This window comes from Hermetia illucens, chromosome 6, assembly GCF_905115235.1.
Source record: "Hermetia illucens chromosome 6, iHerIll2.2.curated.20191125, whole genome shotgun sequence".
In the NCBI taxonomy this organism is placed as follows: domain Eukaryota; kingdom Metazoa; phylum Arthropoda; class Insecta; order Diptera; family Stratiomyidae; genus Hermetia; species Hermetia illucens.
Genome location: NC_051854.1, coordinates 48,342,360 through 48,367,417, shown reverse-complemented (window position 1 = coordinate 48,367,417; position 25,058 = coordinate 48,342,360). Strand labels below are relative to the sequence as shown.

The following is a 25,058-nucleotide window of genomic DNA, read 5'->3' as shown; positions in this document are numbered from 1 at the left end:
GGGATCTGGCCCACGCCATCAGGAATAAAAGCAGCCTCCGACCCTGATAGAAAACTGGAGCCCTCAATTCTCCGCGAGCTTTCTGAACCACCTTAAAACCCAGATGAATGGAGGAAACCAAAAATTGTCACGATTTTGAAACCTGGCAAAACCCAAGGAAGTCTCTCCAAATTTAGACCCATCGCGCTACTAAACACCCCCATAAAAAGCATAAATAATGTAATTCTTGATAGGTTCACCACCCACATTCTCTCAACAAAAGCCATCCCGTTGCACTCGTATGCTTTCCAAAAAAATAAATCCACTGCAGACTGCCTCAACAACTTAATAAACACCATAGAGCGCTTTAAATCTCGCAAAACCATCCCTATAGCAATTATCATAGACTTCGCAAGAGCTTTTCATCTCGTAGATAGTAGCATCTTGGCACACTGAACACTCCCCCGGACATATACAACTGGATAACAAACTTCCTCTCTAAATGGCACAGAAACCGTGGATCATAATGGTTTCCCACTAGGGTGCTGCCTAAGCCCCGCTCTCTTCAATATATACACGGCAGCCCTTCACTCTATAACAAACAGTCAAAATTACCTCGTCCAATTCGGAGTTCTGTCAATTGGCAAAAAACCCCCTCCGCTATACCCAATCTGGAGCTTCTCCTTTACAACTTCACGGCGATCGCTAAGGATGATTTGAAGCTGAATTTCAACCCAAATTAATTATCTTCAACCGGACCCGAAGGCACTCCCTTCAACTAACAATTGACCAGTAACCCATACAAAACGAGGCCCACATAAAACATCTTGGCGTCAAAATCACCAACCCTAACCATAAACCCACATTACTGCCAGAAACTACTTGAGCCCACCCTGAGCAAAGAAATAGTTCAATCTCTTACAAACTTCAACTCCAACCTTCATCCGCAAAAAGGCCTCACCGTCTGCCGAGCACTTACTAGATCGAAAACAGAATACTCTACACCTCTAAATTTCAACGTCCCCAAATACACTCTAAACAAAGTAGAAGCTCTCCACCCTTGCCAAATAAAAGGCATTTTTGGTCACCCCAGATCCACACCCCAACCCTGTCGTCCACGCGCTTGCCAACGAGTTTTCCTTACAGCAACGCCAAGTTCTCTACTTCCTCAAACCTCTTATCAAATCCCAGCTATATCAGAGTAAAAACACCTGCCTTCCCCCGCAAAAAAACCCCATCCATGGCAAAATCCGACTTAGATTCAAGGATCTTATTGACCAAATATAAATGCGTTCCCAGCCCACAAATCCCAATAACCTGATAGTGGAGAGCGACCCTTTCTCCAAACATCACCACAGGAGTAAGAAGAAGAAGAAGAGTTTTGCACGAAAGTTTATTTTTTATTGTGGCAAGTCTTCATTTTCCTTTCAATTGAAAGAAAAATGTACCCGAAGCGCATCAAATGCTATTGGAAGTTTATGGTGTATCTGCACCATTGGATAAATCTGCCCAGAGAGTCATGTAATTCGTGCTAATGAGAATTCACTTAGTCTGAACATCGAAGTCGATGGTAAATGACCAAAAGGCAGACCGAAACAACGGTGGCTTGATACGCTGGATGGGGATTTAAAAGCCTCAAGATTGCACCCAGATCAGGCATTCGATAGAGCCAAATGGTGAAACCGATCACGACGCGCCGACCCCGCTTGTGAAATGGAAAAAGGCTGAAGAAAAAGAAGAAGAAGGCAAGGAGCATTCTGGTCAACATAAAAAGTTCGAAGACCAATAATTAAAAACATTATTCGGAGATGAAAAATGGATTTAGTACAACAACCCGAGAACATCAACACCGAAGCCCAATATCCATAATGTCAATGCTTTCTACTTGGTGGGATCAAAAGGATGTGATCTATTATGATGATCTTCTAAAGCCTGATCAAACCATCATCAGAGACCACCATGACAATGCTCGGCCTCCCGCCACTGCGTGGGTTGAGAACTATTTGGAAAATAGCGAATGATATGCTCTGACTCATCCGCCTTATAGCCCAGACCTTATCCTCTACGACTTCCTTCGGCTCCCTTCGTGCCTTTGGTGCCATTGTACATAGTATGCTATAATGCGCTTCAGCTTTTTCTAGGGCTACCCGAGAATCCTAAACTCTTCCTCTCGTAGGTCACCTTGGGAGAGATGACTGCATAGCATAGTCAGCAATGAGAGAGCAAACAGATGTCATCCGCGCAGTCGAGATGTTTGAGGAAAGCCAACGGACAAGGCAGCAAGAAGAAAGTCGCCGATAATAATAAGAAATAATATCGGTGGCAAGATGTAACCCCACGGGACTCCGCTTTGGAACTAAAATTTCTCTAAGATTTCTCCTCTATGCATCATGGAATATTGTGCGCCATCATATGTTACTTGGATAGTATCTATATCACTCCCTGTTGACGCTGTCAGAAGCCTTCCCGAAATTGATGACTACAATCCCGCATACTGTCCCAAAATGATCAGCAAGGTATACATGTGTTCAATGCAGCCGGATCCAGAACAGAAACCAGTCTGCTCTCGGTCGATCAAGCTTTCGTGATGTTCTTTGATGCGTACCAGGATTATTTATTATCTTTGCGATGGTAGGGAGCACGCAGATACACCCCCCCCCCCCCTTTGCCGCACTTAGTATAAGTTCTTCCATTCCGCCATTCTCTGGATTGGAACAAAATGGAAGTTGCAGATCTCCACCAACTCTAGGAGCAGTGATGAATGGCTCTGCGAGGGGACCGTCAAGCCTGGTGGTTTTACTCAGTTTGAGCTAATGGATGGCGGAGATTATTTCTCTTGGAAGAGCAGTCCGTATCCGCATGGTACGGTGACTAAATATTTGATCCATAAGAGGAGGAAATCCATCGGATGTAATACGGTTAAAAAACGTGGCGAGTCCCGCTCATTGTGTTGTTTGTCATGTGATACTTTTTTTTTTTTTGGAGTAGGGTAGGTGAATGCGTTTACGCACAGAGTGTTGGACTCCCTCAACAGCACGCTGGCGGACTACCAACTAAACACCTCCCTATCATCAGAGAACTAGCCTGGAACCGTTTGTTACATTACTTCGGGCTAGCCCCCTCGTTCTCCCGGCTTTGCGAGCCTTCAAGTCAGGGAATTTCTTTCACCAACGGGAGGGGAGGGGAGGAAGGGAGTTGTTGTTAGTTCAGGGAACCTCTTACCGCCCGATCCCTCCGCCGGTCGAGTTCAATCTTCTTCGTAATAAGAAGAGCCCGAACATAATGCGCAATACGATTCCAGCTTCCAGCACTCTTCAGCATCTCTCTGACAATGTTGTCTGAGAGAGCTCCCCTGCGTCTGCGTAAACCTGCTGACGGAGGCCATCCCACCACTCGCAAGAGAAAAAGGTGTGTTCAGCGTCATCCGCCATTCCATTGCAGAACACAAGACTGAAAACCTCCATGCCCACTTAGAAGTTGGGTAAGGAAGTGAAGCCCATGGTGTTTTACGTGGGTACCAGTCGTGAGACTTAACCCTACGGTCCTCTTAAGACACGGATTGAATTTGCGACCACAATCAGAGCCCCGCTGAGACAAGCAACAACGGTACCGGTCTATACCAAGTGCATGGCTTAGCATTCATGCTGGTGGATGCAAGAATTACCTAAATCTCTACCGAACTATGGAGTACGGCACCCGTGTTGATACGCAACACCACGTCGAGGCCCGAAGGTCTCTTCTCGCTTGAGCATAACCACAACCACCATGAAACTCCCACTAGGGGGGCCAACCGCAAATAACCGAGCTGTCCTCACATACAACAGGAGTTCACCCGAAGTATGTGAGTCCAGGGGCTTTCTCGGTTCCCATGGTACCAGTATACCCCTGGTAAGGTTTCGTGACCAATTTGCCACTTCAGATGAGTCCCCGTGCAGACTCGGGTCTGATCGCCCTGATTAGGCCTTTGGAGCATTCGCCTACTGAATCACGGCCGGCAAACCAAAGTGATTACAGCGTCTCCTGGTGCCACTACTATGGAGGTTCTCCTCGGCCACTTGGTTTTGGTTTGGCCGATAGGGTTGCCGCCACCTCTGAGCGCCAACTGGGTAAGGAAGTAATCAATCTCACCGTGCGGTCTGTTCAACCATGGGTCTAATTTGTCGATGAGCTGCGCAGTCCACTTGCCTCTTGGCTCATTTTGCCAGGAAACTTGCCACTCGCTAAGGGTGCGTTGACGTCCTTCACGGGCAACCACTTCTCTTAAGTTTTCGCCCTTACGGCGATAGATAGCTTTGCGCTCCTTGGCAAGGAGGGCAACGGGGATCATTCCCGCAATCACCATCACAGCCGGTTCGGAGACGGTGCGATAAGCAGACGCCACTCGCAAAGCTCCCCGCCTCTGCACTTGAGCGAGGTGTTTACGATGGACCTCCTTGTCAAGGGCATCAGCCCATACCTCCGCACCATAGAGAAGAATGGACTGCGTTGCTCCCATGAGGAGACGTCTCCTAGTTGATATAGGGCCCCCGACATTCGCCATTAGCCGACTCAAGGTGTTTAATCGCTGGTTTTGACTCTATAGTCAACTCGCCGATCGATGGGACGCAGGGTCGGGATTCTCCTTCTTGTCAGGATGACTACTTCGTTTTTTTTTTGCAGCGGAAGGTTGAAAGCGTGAGCAGTCATCCGTCCGCTTACCCGTCGCATCAATATGCCAAGTCTGCTTTGCGCCTGTTCAACAGTGCGTCCGGCAACAAGTGCTGCAACGTCGTCTGCATAACCGACCAGGCGCGACTCTTCGGGCATATCGAGTCTCAGCAGACTATCGTAGGAAGCGTTCCAGAGGTACGGCCCTAGGATGGATCCCTGTGCTACTCCCCACGTGATTTCCATCCTCCTCTGGCCCACTAGCGTCTCATAGAGCAAGGAGCGGTCTTTCAGATAATCCCTCATTATCCGCAAGTTTGGCATGTGAAGGAGTTCTCTAGTGTGCCTAGCACATCTGTCTATCTTACGGAATTGAAGGCATTTCTGATATCAAGCATTATGAGGAGCACGATCCGTCGAGGTCGGCGGCTGTGGCGCCGGCTCGATTAAACGCATCTACGACCTCCATAACAGCATCCACTGTAGATTTCCACGTTCTAAACCCGAACTGCCTAGCGGATAAGTCCCCGGCAGCACGGATCGCTTCAGCTAGTCTACCCCTGATGAGCTTCTCGAGCACTTTCCCGACCGTGTGAAGCATACACAGCGGTCGGTATGCAGACGGGAGCTCCGGGTCTCCTTTACCCTTACTGATCAACGCGAGTCTGGCCACTTTCCAGCGACAAGGAAAGATGCCCTCCTTCAAGCACGCGTTGAACACTTCAAGCAGTAATTCTGGCCGTTGGCGGAACACCAGTTTGTAAACTTCCGCCGGGATGCGGAAGGCATCCCGGACCTGGCGCCTTCCTGTTTTTCATAATGAGAACAGCTTCTTCGAGCTCTCTCATTGTGAAAAGGGGGGAATCCACGACGCTTTCTGCGCTATTTACATCAACCCGTACAGGGTGTCTGGGGAACAATGCCCGAACAATGCGGTCTATCTGGTCGGTGCTCAGTATGCAGGGCTTCTGCAGAGCCCCGATTTTCCGAGTGACAAGCTTATAGCCAAGTCCCCACGGGTTCTCATTCACCTCATTAACAAGATTCTACCAACCGCGAGCTACGCTTTTATTTATAGCGCTGCGGAGTCGCCTTTTTGCTGATCTATATTGGGCCTTTATGGCACATGCCTCCTCGTTGACGTGCAAACGGTGTGCCAAACGGCGGAGCTTATGACACTCCTTCCGTAGGTCGGCAATTTCTGCCGTCCACCAGTACATAGAAGGCTTGTCGCGCTTGGGGCCTCTCCGGGGCATGGAAGCCTCACACGCCGTTGTTATCAGATTCATCATTGAATTTACGACGGTGTCAGCTGCGACACTACCACCCCCCGAAGTGTCCCCCAGCGCGGCCTTACCTGCTCTAAGAGCTTCGACGAATTTTCCGATGTTCACCCTCACAACATTCCACACGCAGGGGGAACGTCGTATTGGTGCTCGCCGGCAAGTAGCGTCAAACACTTTGAACGCAATGTACTGATGATCACTTGCCGAGAAGTCTTCTAGGACTCGCCACCCGTCCACCGATGATGGCAGAGATTCCGACGCAAAAGTGATGTCAGGAATGCTTCCTTCACAACCTGGGCGCCGAAACGTTGGCGTGGATCTGGTGTTTAAAACTACGAGCCCGGTTCTCGCCGCCATTTCCAGAATCCGTTTCCCTCTGAAGTCTGACTGAGGCATGCCCCATTCAAGAGCCCTGGCATTAAAATCACCGCCAACCAGGATTCGTCCCTCCGTGGTCAAAACGGCGTCCTCCTGAGCATCAAGCTGGCGCCGAAAGTCCGGCATCGTCTCATTCGGCGTCAGGTAAACTCTAAAAAGCGTTATCCCTAAACACCGAATCCAGACAAACCCGTCCCCCCGGCCTTCGGCAAGAACACGAAGTCGAACGTTGTTCCGAACCCAGATGGCAGTGCTAGCAACTGGTGAGCGGTTCCACTCCGGTGCATGTTGATTTGCAAAATGCGGATCATGGCGTTCGCACCCTAGCTCTCTCCAATTCCGCCCTGAAGATCGGACACCGTCCCGAGCCCGCAGTGTGTGCGACGCTTTCACCAGATGCGCCACGATCCCTGTAGAGAACACAATTCTCGCTTTCCTTGCAAGTCTTCGCTTGATGACCCACTTGGTCGCATCTTCGGCAAGCTGTCCTCCTGTCCGGTCCCTTGCAAACTGTTGACGTGTGTCTATAGTCGAGACACCTGTAGCACTTGGTAGGGACTATCCGCATTCGTACCCTGCATACTACCCCGCTGTTAAGGAGTTTCTTCGCATATTGGTCGGGGACTTCCACCACGGCGAGCTTTTGGTCTCGAGCATTTACAGAGGTAATACCTACCCGGGCATTGGTTACCTCTGGATGTTCATGCTTTAGCGCCTCCTCTACTTCGACTTTTTCTATGAGGCAGTCAAGATCCCGTATTTCTAGAGAGCACATGGGTTCTAGGCTGGTCATGTGATATTAGGAGAGAGAAGTGGTGAATTTGTGATACAAGGGACGATTTTGCTTTATTTTACAGGAACATCTATTCTTATCTAAAACGCCTTCAAGATCTTTGAGTATCTTTCTCTTTTTCCTTTTTCAGCTCCCATATGTTCCTACAGCTATATCTCTTTGACATATTACTTCTAGCTGATCACTATCTCAGAGTTTGCATATTTCAAACGATTTAATTATACTTTCAAGTTTACACTTTAATATCTCATTAACAATCTTTCTTGGTACCCATTGATATCGTGAATGTAAATAATCAACCCACGACCCTCCTTCGATAATGATAATGAAGCGCGATTGCAATTCATTTCTGATTTGATATGTGGGCACAGAAATGACACTTCAGCGTCTATGTTTGATTCTGGAACACTGATATATGCACAATTAGTTGGTTTCAAGGTTCCTATGCTTCTCGCTACTTATTTACAACCTTTCGAGTTATTTTTGGAACGCCGTTCAGGAATTCGAGGCAAACATTCCATTCAAAGTGGTTTTTTGTAAGTAAACGCTGGAAACAGATGTGAGAGTATTGTAAACAGTGCTTCCACTGATTCATGCTGTTTCAGTAATATCGTTCACGGAAGCCGCTTTTGATATTCTAATTATTCTAACTTTATCAAAAAGATTTGATTCATTTAATCTGGTTAGTAGCTGGGTGTAAGTCATGGGGTTAGTATGCAAATATAAATTGGCATGACTTACTTCGTGCTTTCGACTTGATATTGTTCAATGTTCTCGTGATATTGGGTTTTTTCGCGTCTCCCTCGAATCCTTCGTTTATGACTGATTTCAGTAGGTAATTCATAGATCCCAGGGTGAAGTAGCAGATCGAGTTTCCAGCATGCTGCCGACCTTCATTGTTCTGAAATATCATGGCATTTGTGGTCCAATTGAAGAAGTTCAATATATCCTTGACTGCATAGCCAATTTGGGTTGGCCCACCTATCATTCGAAGCAACGTTGAATAGCTGGCCTTCGCATCAAATGCCGATGTGCGGCCTGCAGTAGTTAAAATAGGAATCTCCCACACCCCGGCATATCGAGCAACCGGGGCCAGGACATATTCACAGCACAATCCGAAAATAGCGTTCAATTTCCGCTCATTATATATTTCGAAGAGCCCGATCGGTCCATAGACGGACGAACAGAAAGTGTCCCGAAATACCAGAGTTATATCGAACTCATTTGAAAGGTAGTCAGGATGTTGGATCTTTCGAAGAGCCAGTTCAAGGACTGGAAGAACCTTCTGGTAGATGCAGTCACTCATCAATTCCTCTTGACTTTCGGAGGGGAGAAGCACAGCAAACACAAGGTTACGTCGTGGGGATGATTCGATCATATTTTCGAGGTGTCTGCTGGCATTGGTATCTCCCCTTCCAGTGTAAACTGTCACAACTTCAGAGCTATTGTAGCCGAAATGCAGGACTATCTCTGTTGCGCGACTCTTGTACATTCGCGTACTTTCGCCGATCACAGTCACAAGGAAGCAACTTAAAAGTAGATTTAGCACTAAACTAGCACCAGACATCTCTAGGGGATGATGTTTTCTATCTATGTACACTGGATGCTATTGAATTATTGTGAGGGTTGGTGATTCCGGATTGGCATTATTGCCTCAGCAATTGGGATCACTATTGCTAGTCGAGTTTGTCGCATGGGCGCTCAGTGGTTGGTGTAGATGATAGTCAGCATAGGCCTCGTCATGTTGGTGCTGTCGATTGTCCTTTTGTTGCAGTCCAATGGTAAGAATACCACCTGATGGAGTTTTTGGGTTTACTGGTGAGTTCCTTCATGCAGTTGATCTCGTGTCTGGATTAAAATTAATACGACAATTGTTAGATTGGATGTTGTTCGATAAAAGAAGCTCTCCTAGTTAGAACGTTAGCAAAAACTTACTATTTTCGGTAAACATTCATAAGTCGGTAATTATAATAGTTTAGCTTAAAACTGTTAGGGTTGATAAACTTATCCCTTGGTCTAACAAGTCAAAAGAAAGTCCTCCTGGACAGCATAATAAATAACTAAAGTAAAAAAAACTTCTTCTGTTTCTTTATCCTTTGTCCCCTTTAGGAAGGGAGTGGGCTCAACGGACAAAAAAAAAACAATGAGGAAAAAAAGGCTTTTCATGAATGGTTTGAATGAAAAAAGATGTTCACAGTTATAACAAGTCGGGAAACCGGAAGCTGGACGCTTCAGGTAAGAAAGGTTTTGTGTATTTCTTAGTACGTAGCACGTAATATATCCATATATTATGTGGAAGTATCCACTTTCGGGTGATATTGACATTCATAGTCTTCAATTTTCAAAGAAGCAACAAATTTGAGGTATTATAACTTTGTTAGTAATAGTGCGATTTCCACCAAACTTGGTAAGATCATGCTCTATATTATAGCCTATATCACTGCATGGTACTAGAATGAACTTAAGGGGAGTTTCTAACCAATTACAAAAAATTGTAGTAATATACTATTATCAACTTTATTTAAACAGATATCGGCATGGAAGGTATTTCGGAGCCCAGGCACCATATAGTGGCAGTCTCCTCATTTTTTTCAGATTTTTCAGTTTGGTAGTTACTGAGAATGGCCCCCTTAAAGAAGTGATCACTTTCAACCCCCGGCGCTCCCCACCCTTCCAACGAATTTCAAAACTAAGATCGGCTTTGACAAGTACTAATCAAGGCCATATGCCTATATTTGATGAAAAAAAAATTTACACCCCCCCTTTTGCATGTATGGGGACCCCCCCCCCCTTAAATTCGACGTAAAAGGATGTAATTCACTGTATGCGTGAGCGTTCACAGTTCCCACCTTTCTACCAAATTTGGTGTCAATCGCTATAACCGTCTCCGAGAAAAATGCGTGTGACGGACAGGCAGACAGACAGACAGACAGACAGTAAACCGATTTTAATAATTTTAATTTTTTTTAATAATTTGTGTTTACACAAAACCTTAAAAATTGATATCTAAAGAGCAGATCTCTTTCTCAAGGATTCTGGAACAAGAGGGAAAGTATAAGGAGTAGGGCCACCAATTTCGAGAATAGGAATAATAAGGGAGGGGTACAACTCTTCAATTCTCCGAAGAAGGGAAATATCTGGAAATCACTCTAGATAAAAAGCTTCTTTGGAGCAAACATATAGAGGTATAGTTAGTTCGCAGCTTTGCCTTGACTTGGGGACTCAGGCCTCATGGGGTAATGTGGATATACTTTGCTATCGATGCTCGCCGATGGTCGTAGTAGATTAAGGTGAGAAAGGAGATTTTGTAAACTAGCCGCACTTTACTCCCCTCGGACACCACCTTGTCGTGGTGGGGGGGCTTGTGGGATAAGAGTGTTCAAAAACACATGAAAATGGAAACAAAGGATTGTAACTCTCCAAGTGGTAAGAAGTCACAGACTTCGAATCCACCCGCGACTCTAAGGAATCAGGTCGTGGCTGAGACACAGATTTTGGAGGCCTCATCTAATTCATGTTCCCCCACGGAGAAAACAGTGGAAAACTTACACCCGGTGTCTACGACGGTAATTTTTGTCCACGAATCTTGTTCATTACAACCTTATAAGCGGCGCCCTATAGGTTCTTATTTGCACAACTGCTTTTAGCAATGTCGTTTACTTTCCCGTATAGCCTTCTTAAGGCTACTTTGAAGATCGCGGAATTCTTCCTCCGACTGCCAATATTCTGGCTTCCCTCATACCTCTTCGCAAAGCCTCCTCGCTCGCAGACACGATGCTCTCAAGAGCGAGGTTACACTAGTAGTTTCGTTTTCTAATGTAGTGGAACTTCTGTTGCATGCCTCAGTTACTCGCTGACATAGCTGGCTCAGTTTTGTTAGCGCCGTTCCGTCCGGGTCGTGACCTTTTTCTAAAGCCGCAAATAATGTCCCTTTCTCGAAAACTAGCCAGGTATCCTGATTCTTCCACTTCTGTTGCGCATTCAACTGTTGCCTCCTCTGTTTCTGATATCGAAAAAGATGGCCTGGTGGTCATTGCGGGTGTAGTGTTCACCAGACCATCACCTTCGCCCAGGATGTACTGATGTAAGTAAGCTCGACGATCTAGTCTAGTTGTCTGGCTCGGAAGGCGGGTGCGCAAAGGTTTCAAGCAGGATTTGGCCTTTGGTGTTCATCACTCGGCTTCCCCCGTCTAAGGCCCACGCGTTAAAATCGCCGACCATTTCGGTAAAGTTCGTAGATTACCATCATGTCCACATTTGACTCTAGATTGGTTTGGGAGGGCAAACCACCATGTGCAGCGTGCCATTCATTGACTTGCCTTTCTCCTTCGCACAACATTGATCGTGGATCTCCAGTGCAGTCTTTGAAATTATGGTCGTTTTCTTTATACTTCCTGCACCTTTTCTAGCTACCATGCACGCTAGTACATGCCGCTGGAAAGTGGCCGAAATCGAGACATCTAAAGCATCTCTTGAAAGATACTTGCCTCCCAAGTCGGCACACGACCTAGCCTATTCTTACCTTGCCCACAGTAGTCAGTTTAATCCCTGATTCCTGCCAAGCTAATAACAGCGGTCTGTGCACCTCTATATGCCTTCTTCACCCTTTTGATGGCACTTTCTTCTATTTCGTTAAGGTTGAATCATTCCCTTATCGCAGCACAAATATCCTCTTGTGATGTGACCTCGTCTAGGTCTTTGCACTCGATTACTATTTGTTGCTTTCGAGATTTCACCTCTGCTTGCTCCCCTAGCACATTTTCCACCCGACCGCGAAAAGTATCCACTGTCTTCTCGCTAGATTTGTTTAAATCCAGCATTAGATCCCCCTTTTGCGTACGCCTGATACGGCTCACACTTCACAATACCACCCAGGTCTGTCAGTTCCTGATCGGCTTTGAATTTCCGAAGGATAACGGCGCAGGATATATCTCCTTTCATGGAAATAATGATTATTTCCGGACAAATCTTCATTTTATTCTTGTGCCGCTTTTTGCCGCCCACCTTTGTCCATTCTTCGGGTTTACCAGATGAGGGTTATTCCCGTCACCAACCTTTGTCCATTATTCGGGTTTACGAGCTGTAGGCTCTTTCCCTTTTGCCAAAGTTGGAGCCGTGATCGAAAAACTACCTGAAACTTTTACCGGCTCAGCTTTCTTTTGCGATGAAGCTTTTTTCTTCTTGGTCGCTTGTTGGACATCAAGGGATCAAGTTATTCCATCCCTACTCCGTTTGCCGGCGTTCCGCCCTATCTTATGTTGAGATGGCGCCACCTGCGTCTTTCGTGTGACTTTGCCGCTTCGGTCACGCTGCTCCCAGGGCAGAGGTGAGGCGGCGTCTGACGGTTTGCCTCTGGCTTGGTAAGAAACCGTAAAGCCGTTTTCGCCTAACATTTTTATCATTTTTAAATTATTAGTTTTTTTACATTTCTAAGTTATCATTTTAAGTTTATTATTTAAATTAATTTATTCTTTTCAACTTTATCATTCACTAGCGGAACCCGGCAGACGTTGTTCTGTTTAAATATATTTGTAAAAACTACGGATGCGTTTCCATATATATAGACTATCTATATTCTTTATCGCAATCCCCCGTTTTTGAATTGCCCCCCTCCCCCCATTCGGAGATGGTTGTAGGGATTGACATGAAATTTGGCGAAAAGATGGGAACTGTGAACGCTCACGCATATAGTGAGTTACATCATTCTAGGTCAAATTTAAGAGGGGGTCTCCATACATGCAAAAGAGGGGGGTAAATTTTTTTTTTCGCCAAATATAGTCATGTGGGGTGTCAAATGAAAGGTCTCGATCAGTACTTCCGAAGCCGGTCTTAATTTTGACATCATCGACATTATTGGAAAGGTGGGGAGTGCGGGGGGTTGAAAGTGATTATTTCTTTAACGGAACCATTCTCAGGCTGCCACTATATGCCTAGGCTCCGAAATATCCTCCATACCGATATCTGCTCAAATGAAGATAATAATAGTACATTACTATAATTTTCAGTAATTGGGTGCAGAACCCCCTTAAATTCATCGTTGCAGCAATGTACGCTAATGATATAGAGCATAATTCTGCCAAGTTTGGTGAAAATCGCACTATTACTAACAAAGTTATAATAGGCCAAAGTTGTCACTTCTTTGCAAATTCAAGACCTTCAGTGTCAATATCACTTGAAAGTAGATATTCTCATATAATAGATGCATATATTGGTGCTACGTACTAATGGAACAAATGCGCACTCAAATGTCTTTCTAAAAGAAATACAGAAAACCTTTAATACCTGAAGGGTCCAGGTTCCGATTTCCTGACTCGCTTAGTTTCAATTTCCAATTTCAGTTCACGTGTTAATCTTTTGCTAGATGCAGGGGAATTCCCGTATTTGGTTGAGTTTCAGGATCCAGTGCGGACCCATGCATCGGTTAGAGGACATGTGAAGTTTTGTTTAATGATAAGTGAAGGATCGAAGTATTCAAAGAGCAAAGAACAAGCGTGTGTCGAACGAACACTTCGATACGGCTTCAATATTTGCAGGTGGCCCTTCAGGGTCTAATTCGCCAATTTTGTTTTCTTTTTAGATTTTGGAACAGTCCTTCCCTCGTTGGCGTCTGTGGCCACTCAGGCTGGTCTTTTGACCATCGACAAATCACATTATGTCATTACAAACATTAAAAAAGGAGGCAATCGCTAAGATTCCAAAGAAGAGCACGCATTTTGATTGTAATAATTGGAGTATCTGCAAAGATAAAAGCTTAAATAATCCAGGAACGCATCAAAAACTTCTCGAAAACTTAGTCGCCAGGGAATAGGTTGGTTTCCGCTGCGGATCCCCATGACCATTTTGGAACATTGCGCGATGTTTAGATCTTCGCTTCCCCACTTCATCGATTTCGAGAAGGCGTTTGACAGTGTGAACAAGGAGTTTATCTGGAGTCCTCTACGCAGGATGAGTATTCCAAAGAAACTAAAAGGTATTATCAGAGCGATAAATGATGGCAAACAGGGTCACGTGCTAATTCGAGGTAAAATCTCGGAGGAATTTGAGATTGATCGCGGACTTATTGAAGGTTGCATCTTGAAACCAATATTATTTCTTGTTGTGGAGGAATTCAATAGACTTTGACATCTTTCCTCGAACTCCTCGACTACGCTGATGACAACTGTTTGCGCTCTGACCGGATCATGCACCTCGACCAAATGGCTCTGGATTTGGAAAGAAAGGCAAGTTGGACTAAAGAAAATACTAACAAAACTAAGTTTCTCACTCTGACGGGTCATTGCACTCTTCCAATCTGCATTAATGGGCAGAACTTCGAAGGCGTCGATCAATTTGTATATCTAGGAAACGACGTAACAGTGGATAGGTAACACATTAAGAAGGGGCGGCAGTTGCATTGCTGGATATGCCATGCAGTGGAACCCACTCTCCTAAGATACGCGCTTGTGGTCTTCCCAAGAACACTTAGCGTAAAACAGTGGAAAAAGAGGTGCATTTCGGGTAACCACGCGCGCTACGCGTGTGCTTTAGGTGTTATACTCCATCAAAGAATGAATGGCCACCGTATAAATAAGCGTTTTCTTGTATGCAGCGTATTTCCTTTTTAAGGTTTTATGCGAAAAATGGCGCGTAGGATATCAAGTGAAAGGGCTCATTGAGTTCTTTCCGAAGCTGATTCTATTTTTGATGTTGAGTGAAACATAGGGGAGTGAGCATTCTAAATGTGTGCAGCAAAAAGTAGAATGGGTCGCATTCTCAGAACGTATCCAACTGAAAAATTTGGAAGAAATGTTAATGACGCATTTATGTCAAATCTAGACCTCTAAATAATAACAGTTGCACCATCTTTTCATCGACTTTAAAGCCGCCTATGATAGCATAGCCAGGGTAAAACTGAACACGGCCATGAGAGAATTCGGTATCCCGACGAAATCGATAAGACTGACTAGGCTGACCCTGACCAATGTGCGAGGCCAGATAAAAGCAGCAGGATCACTCTCAACACCATTCGACATCAACAACGGTCTACGACAAGGGGATGCCCTATCATACGTCCTCTTTAACCTGGCCCTCGAGAAAGTGATCCGTGATGCTGAGGTAAATGCAAGAGGTACAATCCTCTTTAAGTCCACCCAACTACTGGCCTATGCTGACGATATCGACATCATGGGAAGAACCACCCGAGACGTACAAACTGCCTTCATCCAGATCGAGCAGGCGACGATTGGCGCGAGATCTTAGGTTGCATATCAACGAAGGCAAGGTTCGTTAAAGAAATCATCACTTTTCACTCTTTCCACTCCCGCCTTTCTAACAATGTCAAAACTAACGGCTTGGAAAAGTACTAATCGAGACCTTTCATTTGATATCCAACATGACTATATTGGATGAAAATTTTGCAAGCAAAAGCGAATCAAGAAAAGTGCAGTATTGGGTTGGACATCCAAAAAAGTTGATAAAGAAATGTTCGAGGAAATACTTCTGCCGGAAGCGATGTCGGTCTAAAATGCACGAGAAAAGGTGGCGCAGGTTCTTGACAAGATACAAAAATCGTGTGACGCTTCCATGCGGTACTCAAGAAACGAATGCCTAACTTCCAGTGGAATGCCGAAATCGAAGAACTTCGTAAAGTTTGCTTTAAAAGCAGAAGACACAGCCAACGTAGCAGAAATCGACCTGAGTCTCAAGAGTTGCACAACCGATATAAGAAGGCGAGGAAAGAATTGCAAGCAGCCATCTCTAAAAGTAAAATTGAACACTTCAAGAGGTTATGCAAGGAAGCGGACTTCGACCCATGGGGAGGTGCATACAACGCAGTTATGGCATCAATCAAGAACAATCGCTCACCGCCGTTCACCAACCCTGATTTGCTGCGGGATATCATTAGCACTCTCTTCCCACAAGTTTCAAGTAAATCGAACCTACCCACTGTCTAGATAGATCCCGGTGAAATTCCCGAGGTAACCACTCAATAAGTCCTGGGAACTGTGAAAAAGTTTGCGAAAATAAAGCCCCAGGTTTAGACGGCATTCCGAATAAAGCACTGACAGTGGCCATTGAAACAGTTCCAAGGTGGTTCGCTGAAACATTTACGACGTGCCTGATAGATGAGATTTTCCCGGAAGAGTGGAGGAAACAGAAGCTTGTGGTAATCCCGAAACCAAATAAACTTTTGGGTGATTCTTCGCCTTATAGACCTATGTGCCTGCTAAACGGCATCGGTAAACTTTTCAAACTTTTTCTTCAATAGGCTTGTACCAATCACAGAAAAGGAGGGTGGTTTCTCAGACAGGCAGTTCGGATTCCGAAAGGCAAGATCTACTGTGGATGCGATCAGCATGGTGACGGAAATTGCGGAAAAAGTAATGAAGGTCAATAAATCTTGCGCGGTAGTTACTCTCCACGTGAAGAATGCCTTTAATAAGGCAAAATCGATCAAAATAATTGCGGCTTTAGCCAAATTGGGCACTCCTAAATACCTTGTGCACATAGTCATGGAGCTTCTCCGGGAGAGGATATTGTGTTACGATTCGGACGCAACGACCTGCGGGGTTCCACAAGGATCAGTCCTCGGTCCTCTCTTGTGGATAATAATCTATGACGGAATTTTAAAGTTCTCTCAGACGATATCGGAGTGACTATCGTGGCACAACATATTGATGAGATCGAGTTACTCACAAATGAGGCAATTTTTGAAATCAGGTCTTGGCTAGAGGAAGCTGGTCTGACACTCGCGGAGCATAAAACCCAGGTAATTTTGATTACTAAGCAAAGGAAGCAAACGTCGATAAAGATCAGGATTGGTGAACACATCCTACAGTCGAAGTCAACGCTTAAATACCTAGTCATGGTTGACCAAAGACTGAAATACAAGTCCCATTTCGAAAATTTAGCAACCAAAGCTTCCGGAGTTGTTGGCAAGAATGTTACCAAATATAGGTGGTCCTAGGGAAAGCCATCCGCTCCTGATCTTGAGAGTTGTCAGTTCCATCTTGCTTTATGCAGCTCCAGTCTGGGCACCGTTTTTGAAGTTGGAAGCAAATAGGAGAAAAATCGCAGCCCCATACCGATTGAGTGCATGGCGAACGTAGTGCGCTTACCATACAACATCAGACGAAGCAACTTGTGTGATAGCAGGCATGATCCTCATCGACATCCAACGAGGGTCGACGCCTCTATGACCCATCATATGCAATCGGCGAGTCCTACACCTATCGTCGGAAATTAGCACGAAGTGAATCTATTTTGGAATGGCAAAAAAGATGGGATGATTCACTTAAAGGACGCTGGACACACAGGATTATTCCAGATATCTCTAAATGGATGAAACGAAGGCACGGTGAGGTTAGTTACCACCTAACACAATTCCTAAGCGGACACGGAGGGTATCGTGCATACCTTTATCGGTTCGGGCGTGACGACTCCCCGTATTCCCCGACATGCGTGATGATTCCGGAGGATGCGGAGCATATTGCTTTTAACTGCCCACGATTCGGCGCACACAGAGGGGAGGTGGAAATTGGCCCCGGGGCATGGTTGACACTCGAGAATATCGTGGACCACATGCTAGCCTCTGAAACATCTTGCAAACAAAAACTTAAAAATGTAGTCAAACTCTTGAATTTCTCATCCGATTCCCGCTGGGGGTTACAATCAATATAAGCCCTTAAACTTTACAGAGGAATCATTTGCCAAATTAACGAAAGCGTCGCATACAAAATCGTTAAAAAGGCCTAGTTTTGGCGCAAAAAGTGGGGTTACCCCTTAAAGAAGACATACTCTGCTGTACTTTTTTAAAGAGAAGAATGTTTGACAAATGGCTACGAGCGTTTTGGGTTAGAGACTTAATAACCTTCTTTGGTCCAGATCCAGTATTTGGGGTTAGGCCATTAGGTCTAAAGTAAAGTTGCAAACGTTGCCGAATCGAGAAATTTGAATTTTGTTAGCAGATGAAAATCTTTGTGAAAGAATCTAGGACTTTCCCTTAAGGAGGGAGACATGAAAGCCTAATAGGTCTTTAACAGGAGGACGCTGACCCTTAAAAAATCAGGGTCTCGGTCGCGGTTATACCTATTACTCCCAGAAATATTGTTACAATTTTAAATACTAACAATTTTATAGCTGTCAGATTTTGACAGTTAGGCTAATGCCCGTCAGGGCTAGTAATTCGCTTTTTCGGTTTATTTAAAAATTCAATGTCTCGCATAATCAATCAAGACTTAGGGCTAACAGCTTACTAAAGACGTATGGAAAATTTACTGCCAGAGGGCGGTAAAATGCAAAAGGGTATGCAGGCGACAAGCATCAAACGATCCCCATTTTCAAAAAGTATCAAACGATGCCCCTTTTCTAACAAAAAAAAAATTCACCGTAGAGGAGTCATTTAATAACCAGAATGACAGAGTTTATGCGCCATCGTCAAAAGAAGCTTTCAAACTAGTACCGAGAGTTCAACGAAGTCACCAACCTGCCTCAGTGATGGTTTGTGTCGTAAACATCCATTTCCGCGAAAAAGGGTGAATACATCGGTGACAGTGTACCAAGCAGATATTTTTGAAATCATTGTTAAATTGTAGTGGCCGCGGCTCCGTGACGGGAGCGTTATTCGTCTTGCATTCTATAGTGTGCAATTGCCTTAAATTTCGCCAAATATTGCACATTATTGAATGAATTGATTGTGACAGAGGGGAATGATCAGGCGCATCCGTCAACGCTGTTGTGCATGTTGCTGGCTGAGCTCGAGAAATTCAAGGCCAAATTTAGCGGAACCGGCTGATCAAGAGACGGCTGATGGGCAAAGGGGACCATTTTTGGATTAGACTTCGGACGTGTTGGAAGCAAGTTGACAGTTCTGTTTTTTTGTGCCACAAACTTAGGAGAAGGATTTTGACTGCGGTGGATCTAAATCGCGAGATATTATTTTGGGGTTGTAAATATCTCGTATCTCTTTTAGATAACTTCACGAAGAGGTGAAAAATTGGTGGAATTAGTTGAACATTGTCCGGACGGATTGGAATCGCAAAATTGCTGTTAAAGCAGATTTTATATCGGTTCGCCAAGGAGCAGTTAGGTCATCATCCTCTGTGAAGTTAAGCCTCACGGATTTCTAGGGGTGTAACAATAGAAAGGAGAACATGAGTTTTTCGCAACGAATTCACATCGATCGGACGATTGCTTTTGGTTTCCTGCGATTTTCCTTTTTCAATCAAGAAAATTTTATTAAAAGAGATTGTAGCTCGGAGGACTTTTGAATAGTTATTTGTTTAGAGCAGTTTTCTCTGATTTTTGATGGATTTTATAGCCTGAAAACTTTCAGAGAGCGTTGTGGAAAACAAAGCTTTTGTCTTTGTCGAGTGGAAAATTTGAATCGCAAAAAAGGCCATTTACAGTGTTGAGTTTCTTTCCTGTGTCAGTTTCGCTTGAAATAGTGTGACATCGAGGGTAGTGACTTGGGGAAATTATTCGGTATGCTAGTTTCGACTCCAAGCGTTTTTTTGCCAAGGAAGGAAGGGAACCTTTTTTTTTTTTTTTTTTTTAACACATTCAATTTATTTTGTTTGATTTTGTTACAGGTAGTTTATGACTAAAATTAATACTAGACTTATCTCTAACAGCTTAACTTTACCTAGAAATTAACATTTTGCTTAATACTAGACTTAATTTACGGTGGTATTAATTTATCCTATGGCTAATGCTATAGAGTGTCCGGATAGCTGAGTGGTTAGAGCGCAAGGCTGTCGTACGGATGGTCGCGGTTCAAATCTCACTGGTGGCAGTAGAATTTGTATCGTGATTTGACGTCGGACACCAGTCGACTCAGCTGTGAATGAGTACCTGAGTCAAATCAGGGTAATAATCTCGGGCGAGCGCAATGCTGACCACATTGCCTCCTAGTGTACCGTTACGGTCTTGAATGAAGTGCTCTAACACACTTCAACGCCCTGATCCAACATGGATTGTTGCGCCAACGATTATTATTATTATAATGCTATAGAGGGGAAAGTCAGGAAAAACCCCTCTTATGTTGTTGTTTGTTCGTTGGATAATTGTGTTGCATGAATGGATGGAGGAAGGATACATATAGGGGAAGGTGGTGTTATTGGGCGGTGGAGTAGACGAGGCCAGGGCGATGTCGATCATATGGGCCGTTGAATATGATCATCTTCCCGCCGCGATAACTGCTGTTTTGGGAGGAAAGGGTTAGGAGGTCTGAAGGGAGGGGAGAGAGGAAGGGAACCTTAGGGACCGGGACTCATTGAAAATCTGAGGCAGAGGAAACAATGATTGAGACTGTGATCCGTCATGCATTTCCCCCCTCGATCGATTTTCATTTTCTAGTTTTATCTCGTTGAGTTCGTTGAGTTATATTTAGATCCTATGCGGGCCCACGCATTGATATACACACTGTGATTTTGTAAAAATGATACATGAGGGATCGAAGCGTTCAATGGACGTCCCCAAATTCGCCGTCATTTAGCCAATTTCTTTTAGGTTTTGAGATAGCTCTTTCCTCTAGGTCGTCTTCGGCCACTCAGCAAGGTTGTTTAATCATCCTAATCAATTTTGAAAAATCAACAGTGGGTGCTTCAATAGGAGCCTGCGCCGGCCAGGCCTGACGGGAGGATGTAAGAAAAAAGGAGTTGAAGAAGGATAAAAAGCAACGGCAGATGGTCCGAGCTGCCGTTTTGAAAGGCAAAGATCCAGGACAGATTCTCGAAGAAATGGAGAAAATTGATGAAATGGGTGAGCGCCGCACCTGTGGGCACAATATAAAAGTTGAACAAAAACTGATATTTCCCTCCAATTTCCCGAATATAATAGCTCCAACCATCACCCTATAATGAAAAAGTTCTAAGAGAGAAACGGAAGAAGTTTAAGGAAACATTTGATCGTGTGATGCGGCTTTATGTGAGCATCGAGATTAACCTCTACTTCCTGCTTTGTGGAACTGTTTTGTTTCTTTAAATCAGAAACTATTGACTTGCTTTCCCCTTTGGGCAGGAATGAAGCGGAAGGAGAATGAATGCGAGAGACGAAGACTCAAGAAGCAGCAATACTATGAGAGCGTGAAGTACGCGCAAACAGTTCAAGTAGATGAGATTCCGTTGCCCCAATTACTTACCGGGCGGGGATCACAGTTTCCAATCCCTGGGAGAATTCCTATACCAGCCGCATTGCCTGTTCCGCCGTTTATTCCAGGACAGCCGCCTGGAATTCTCAAGAAACTGACGGAAAACAGTCAGTGGTAAGCAGAAACCAGAAGCTGGGAGATTGATTTTTCAAGTATTGTTTGTTTGTTTCTTGGAATTTGCGGACCTCGCAGTTTCTAGGTGATTTTCCCGCGAGGCCGGTTGGGAGGCGTCCCTCCTAGAGGCCCCCAGGACATGCAGATGGACGAAGTTAGAGTAAATCTCTTCGCCCGAAACCGATTCAATCAACATGAATCCCCAAAAAGTAAACTTGTTAAAAAAGAACGTAGATCCATCAGGGACAGATCTATCTCCCCAAACCACAAACTATGAAAATTCAACCCTCCACACTGGCCGAGAAGCAAGAATACCCCATACTTAAAAACAATTTTCACAAGGTAATAGTACACCCGAAATCACCCTCTACGACCTAGATAACCCCAGGAAAAGCTTCCCTGTTCTAGTTGATAGAATCGCCCTGGAAGATAATAGAAAGTAGAGCCTTGACGGCTTAAAGTTAGTTAGTCAGGCTTAGTATACCTTGTCACCCCAGTCCCCGTTTTCTGAATAATTTTCAACCCGGGCTCGGATTTTCTTTCTACGGCTCTGACGCCGGCGTTCAACTCAAACTTGGCTTAAAAGTAACGTCGACAGTGTTATTTCTGCAGATAATCGGCCTTCTGACAGTCCAGATCTTAATCCAGTGAACTACAAACCATGATCAGTTTAAGAGGGCAAAAAACCCCAAGTATCGACTTGTTTAAGAAAGCATTATAACGAGAAGTAGAAAATTTTCCTTCGGGCATAGTTTGTACCGCGATAGGTGACTGATCCAATTGTCTCAAAGCTACGGATATTTTTTGAGGCCTAGATTTCATAGAGATGCACCACTGTGATTTTTTTTTCAGATTTTTCGGTTGGGTGGGTTCTGAGAACGAGACCTATTACACTTTTTGGAGGTCATATTTTGAGCCCTCACTCCCCTATGTTTCATCCAATATCAAATACGGCCAGTTTTGAAAAGTACATTTTTTGAAAAACTATTTTGCACCTTCCATCACATGTACGAGGACCCCCCCTTAAACTTAATACAAAATGGCGTCACTTGTTGTATGTAAACGGAACAGCAGATCACACACTCTTACCAATTTTCGTGACAATCGGTCTTGCCGTTTCCGAATAAATCGGGTACGGTAGACAAACAAACAGACAGATTTGGATCTGAAGAAGGAGGTGTTTAAGCGAAGTACGACCTTACCGAGAACACCAGTAACAGGACCAAATAAAGATGAACCGAAGGCAGATCGTTGGACGACAAAACCGCGATAACACCCACCGCATATGTTCAAGATGCGCGACAGTAGGAGGTGCTCCAGGAACAAGAAAGGGTTCTATTCAAAAGAAGCTCGTCAACTTTGAGATCTCCACCATTGCCAAAGACGATGAAGGAAGTACAGGCAAGGTCAAAAACGTCAAAAGTGAAGGAGCTTATAAAAGGAGTAACCCTGTCCGAGCTTATAGGGAGCAGAATCCCGATCCGGAGGAATTACCCTTCACCAAGCTTGGGGCAAAAATAGTTGAGCTGTCCGAGTTTATCAAGGAAAAAACAGAAGCGGTCCTCATCACTAAGCACTGGAAGAGAAATTACGCCTTTATTAGAATCGGGAATCATATCATCACTTTCAAGCCGGCCATCAAATACTTGGGGGTGGTGTGGACAGCAAGCTCAGCTATAAGCAACACGTACAGTATGTTCGCGATCATGGTTACGTCATGGTTACGAATGGCCAAGCTGGACCTGGCGGACGAAAAGACGGAGGCGGTCCTCATTACCAACCGTAGGAAGAACAACACGGTTACCATTCAGGTTGGTAATCGTGAGGTCGTCTCAAAATCGGTTGTCAAATACCTGGGGGTGATGATCGATGCCAAGCTGAGTTTCAAGGGGCACTTGGATTATGCGCGAGAGAAGGCAGAAAATGTCAGCTCATCCCTTGCAAGGATGATGCCTAACGTGGGAGGGCCGAAGTATAGTCGCTAAGGGTGTGCAGTGCATTTAGGACGGCGTCGACGGAGGCAGTGTGTGTCATCGCAGGAATGATCCCTATAGATCTTCTAGCGGGCGAGGCATACTGGCTCTACGAAAAACGGAAGGCAAATCCAGCCGAGGTGAATGCGGATTTCCGAAAAGCCATCAGGAGAGAGTTGTGTGGCAAGTGGCAACAACGATGGGATAACTCCGACAAGGGCTGGTGGACCCATATATTGATCCCGTGTATCGAGAAATGGGTCAACCGAAAGCACGGAGAATTGAATTACCACTTGACACAGTTCCTTACGGGACACGGTGGCTATAGGAAGTACTTGCATCGCTTTGAGTTGCACTAGTCTCCCAACTGTCCTGAATGCGGTGCTACACCCGAGGACCCGGAGCACGTTATGTTCTATTGTCCCAGATTTCTGCAGCAGAAAAGGAGGTTGAACAGCATCTTAGGGGCGGACATCGAGCCCTCGAACCTGGTGGAAGAGATGCTGAAGTCGGAGGAAAACTGGATGGCGGTAAATGAGGCAGTAGCCGTGGTGCAGACAAAACTCCTGGAGTTGGATCGAGCTCGGAAGGCAGCGCGACGGAGACGTGACATGGACGAGCTGTTATAGCGAACCAGAGCCTCCCCCGCGAAGTAATACTTCACGGTGGTCCCGCGGGGAGGGGCGGAAGAGTGGGGTGGTTTTAGTGGGTGCGAATCCCACACACTGCTGCAACCTGGCGCAGCAGCGTCTTTCTAAGATTTCCACCTCCATCCATAAAAAAAAAAGTATGTTCGCGATAAATCATCCACTGCTAGTATGGCCCTGGCGAGGATGATGCCGAACGTGGGAGGGCCACGGCATACCTCTAGGTTGCTTATAGCCAGGGTGGTGACCTCAATCATGCTCTATGCGACTCCAGTTTGGAGCGAGGCGTTGCAGAGGTCAGTTAACACCAACAAACTGAGTGCAGTCTACCGGAGAATAGCCCTGATGGTATGCTTTGCCTTCAGGACTGTCTCAGATGATGCACAATTCGTCATCTCTGGAATGATGCCGATTGACATCTTGGCAGATAAGATGACGAACATATACAATGCGAAGCCAATCTCTCCCTTATCGCAGACGAAGAACGCTGAGGATAATGGTCTTAGTAAAAGACCTGAGTGCTTGGGGCTACGGTTCCCCCCCTCAAACTAACCTAACCTAAGTTGGACATACCTTGTAATGTGCAACCTAATTTGCAAGGGTTCGGTTCCGCAAGAAAGTGACACAAACAAGTGTATTTCTTTTTTAGCTGTTCGGATTTAGTGAGAAGTACGGATCAAACACTATCCTAAATTTTCTCCGGTGACCTCAAGGGCGCGCGGCAGGGATGGTCTAAAAGCTTTGTAAACTTTTCAAGGGTAGAGCGTAACCCCATAAAGGACAATATCGGCTCACAGAACTCCATTATTCATTGAAAGCGGCAGGGTATGTTAGTGCTGATATCTGTGGGGTTGATACTGTATTGCTTCTGTCCACGACTATAAAGAAAACCCCTTGAGGATATTGTAGAGATTCAGAGCTATTCAACCTAGTTTTTTCCTTAAGGAATCCGTTTGAAATGTACATGGAATATCATTCGAAATTAGATTCGATTTCAGTTGAGATTCATTCGTTAGACTTCTCTGTTCCTCCTGGGAAATTAGTTGCAGTTTCAATGCAATACGAGAGTTTTCAGGAATAGAAAGTCCAAGTACTAACTCAATCGCAATGGAA

General features: G+C 45.0%; 1 protein-coding gene across 4 annotated transcripts in view; it reads right to left on the bottom strand.

Annotated features, from left to right (window-relative positions):
- The window catches only part of LOC119658930 (atrial natriuretic peptide receptor 1), a 608,286-nt gene that overhangs the window by 16,186 nt on the left and 567,042 nt on the right, over positions 1-25,058 (bottom strand). For 2 of the 4 annotated variants that reach the window (XM_038066760.1, XM_038066762.1), the window contains one exon: positions 7,825-8,931. The exons of the other annotated variants lie outside the window; for them this stretch is intronic. In XM_038066760.1, coding sequence (XP_037922688.1) covers positions 7,825-8,650 — 826 coding nt within the window. In that variant the 5' untranslated portion in view covers positions 8,651-8,931. The remainder of the gene's footprint in view (positions 1-7,824; positions 8,932-25,058) is intronic. 4 annotated transcript variants of the gene reach the window in all.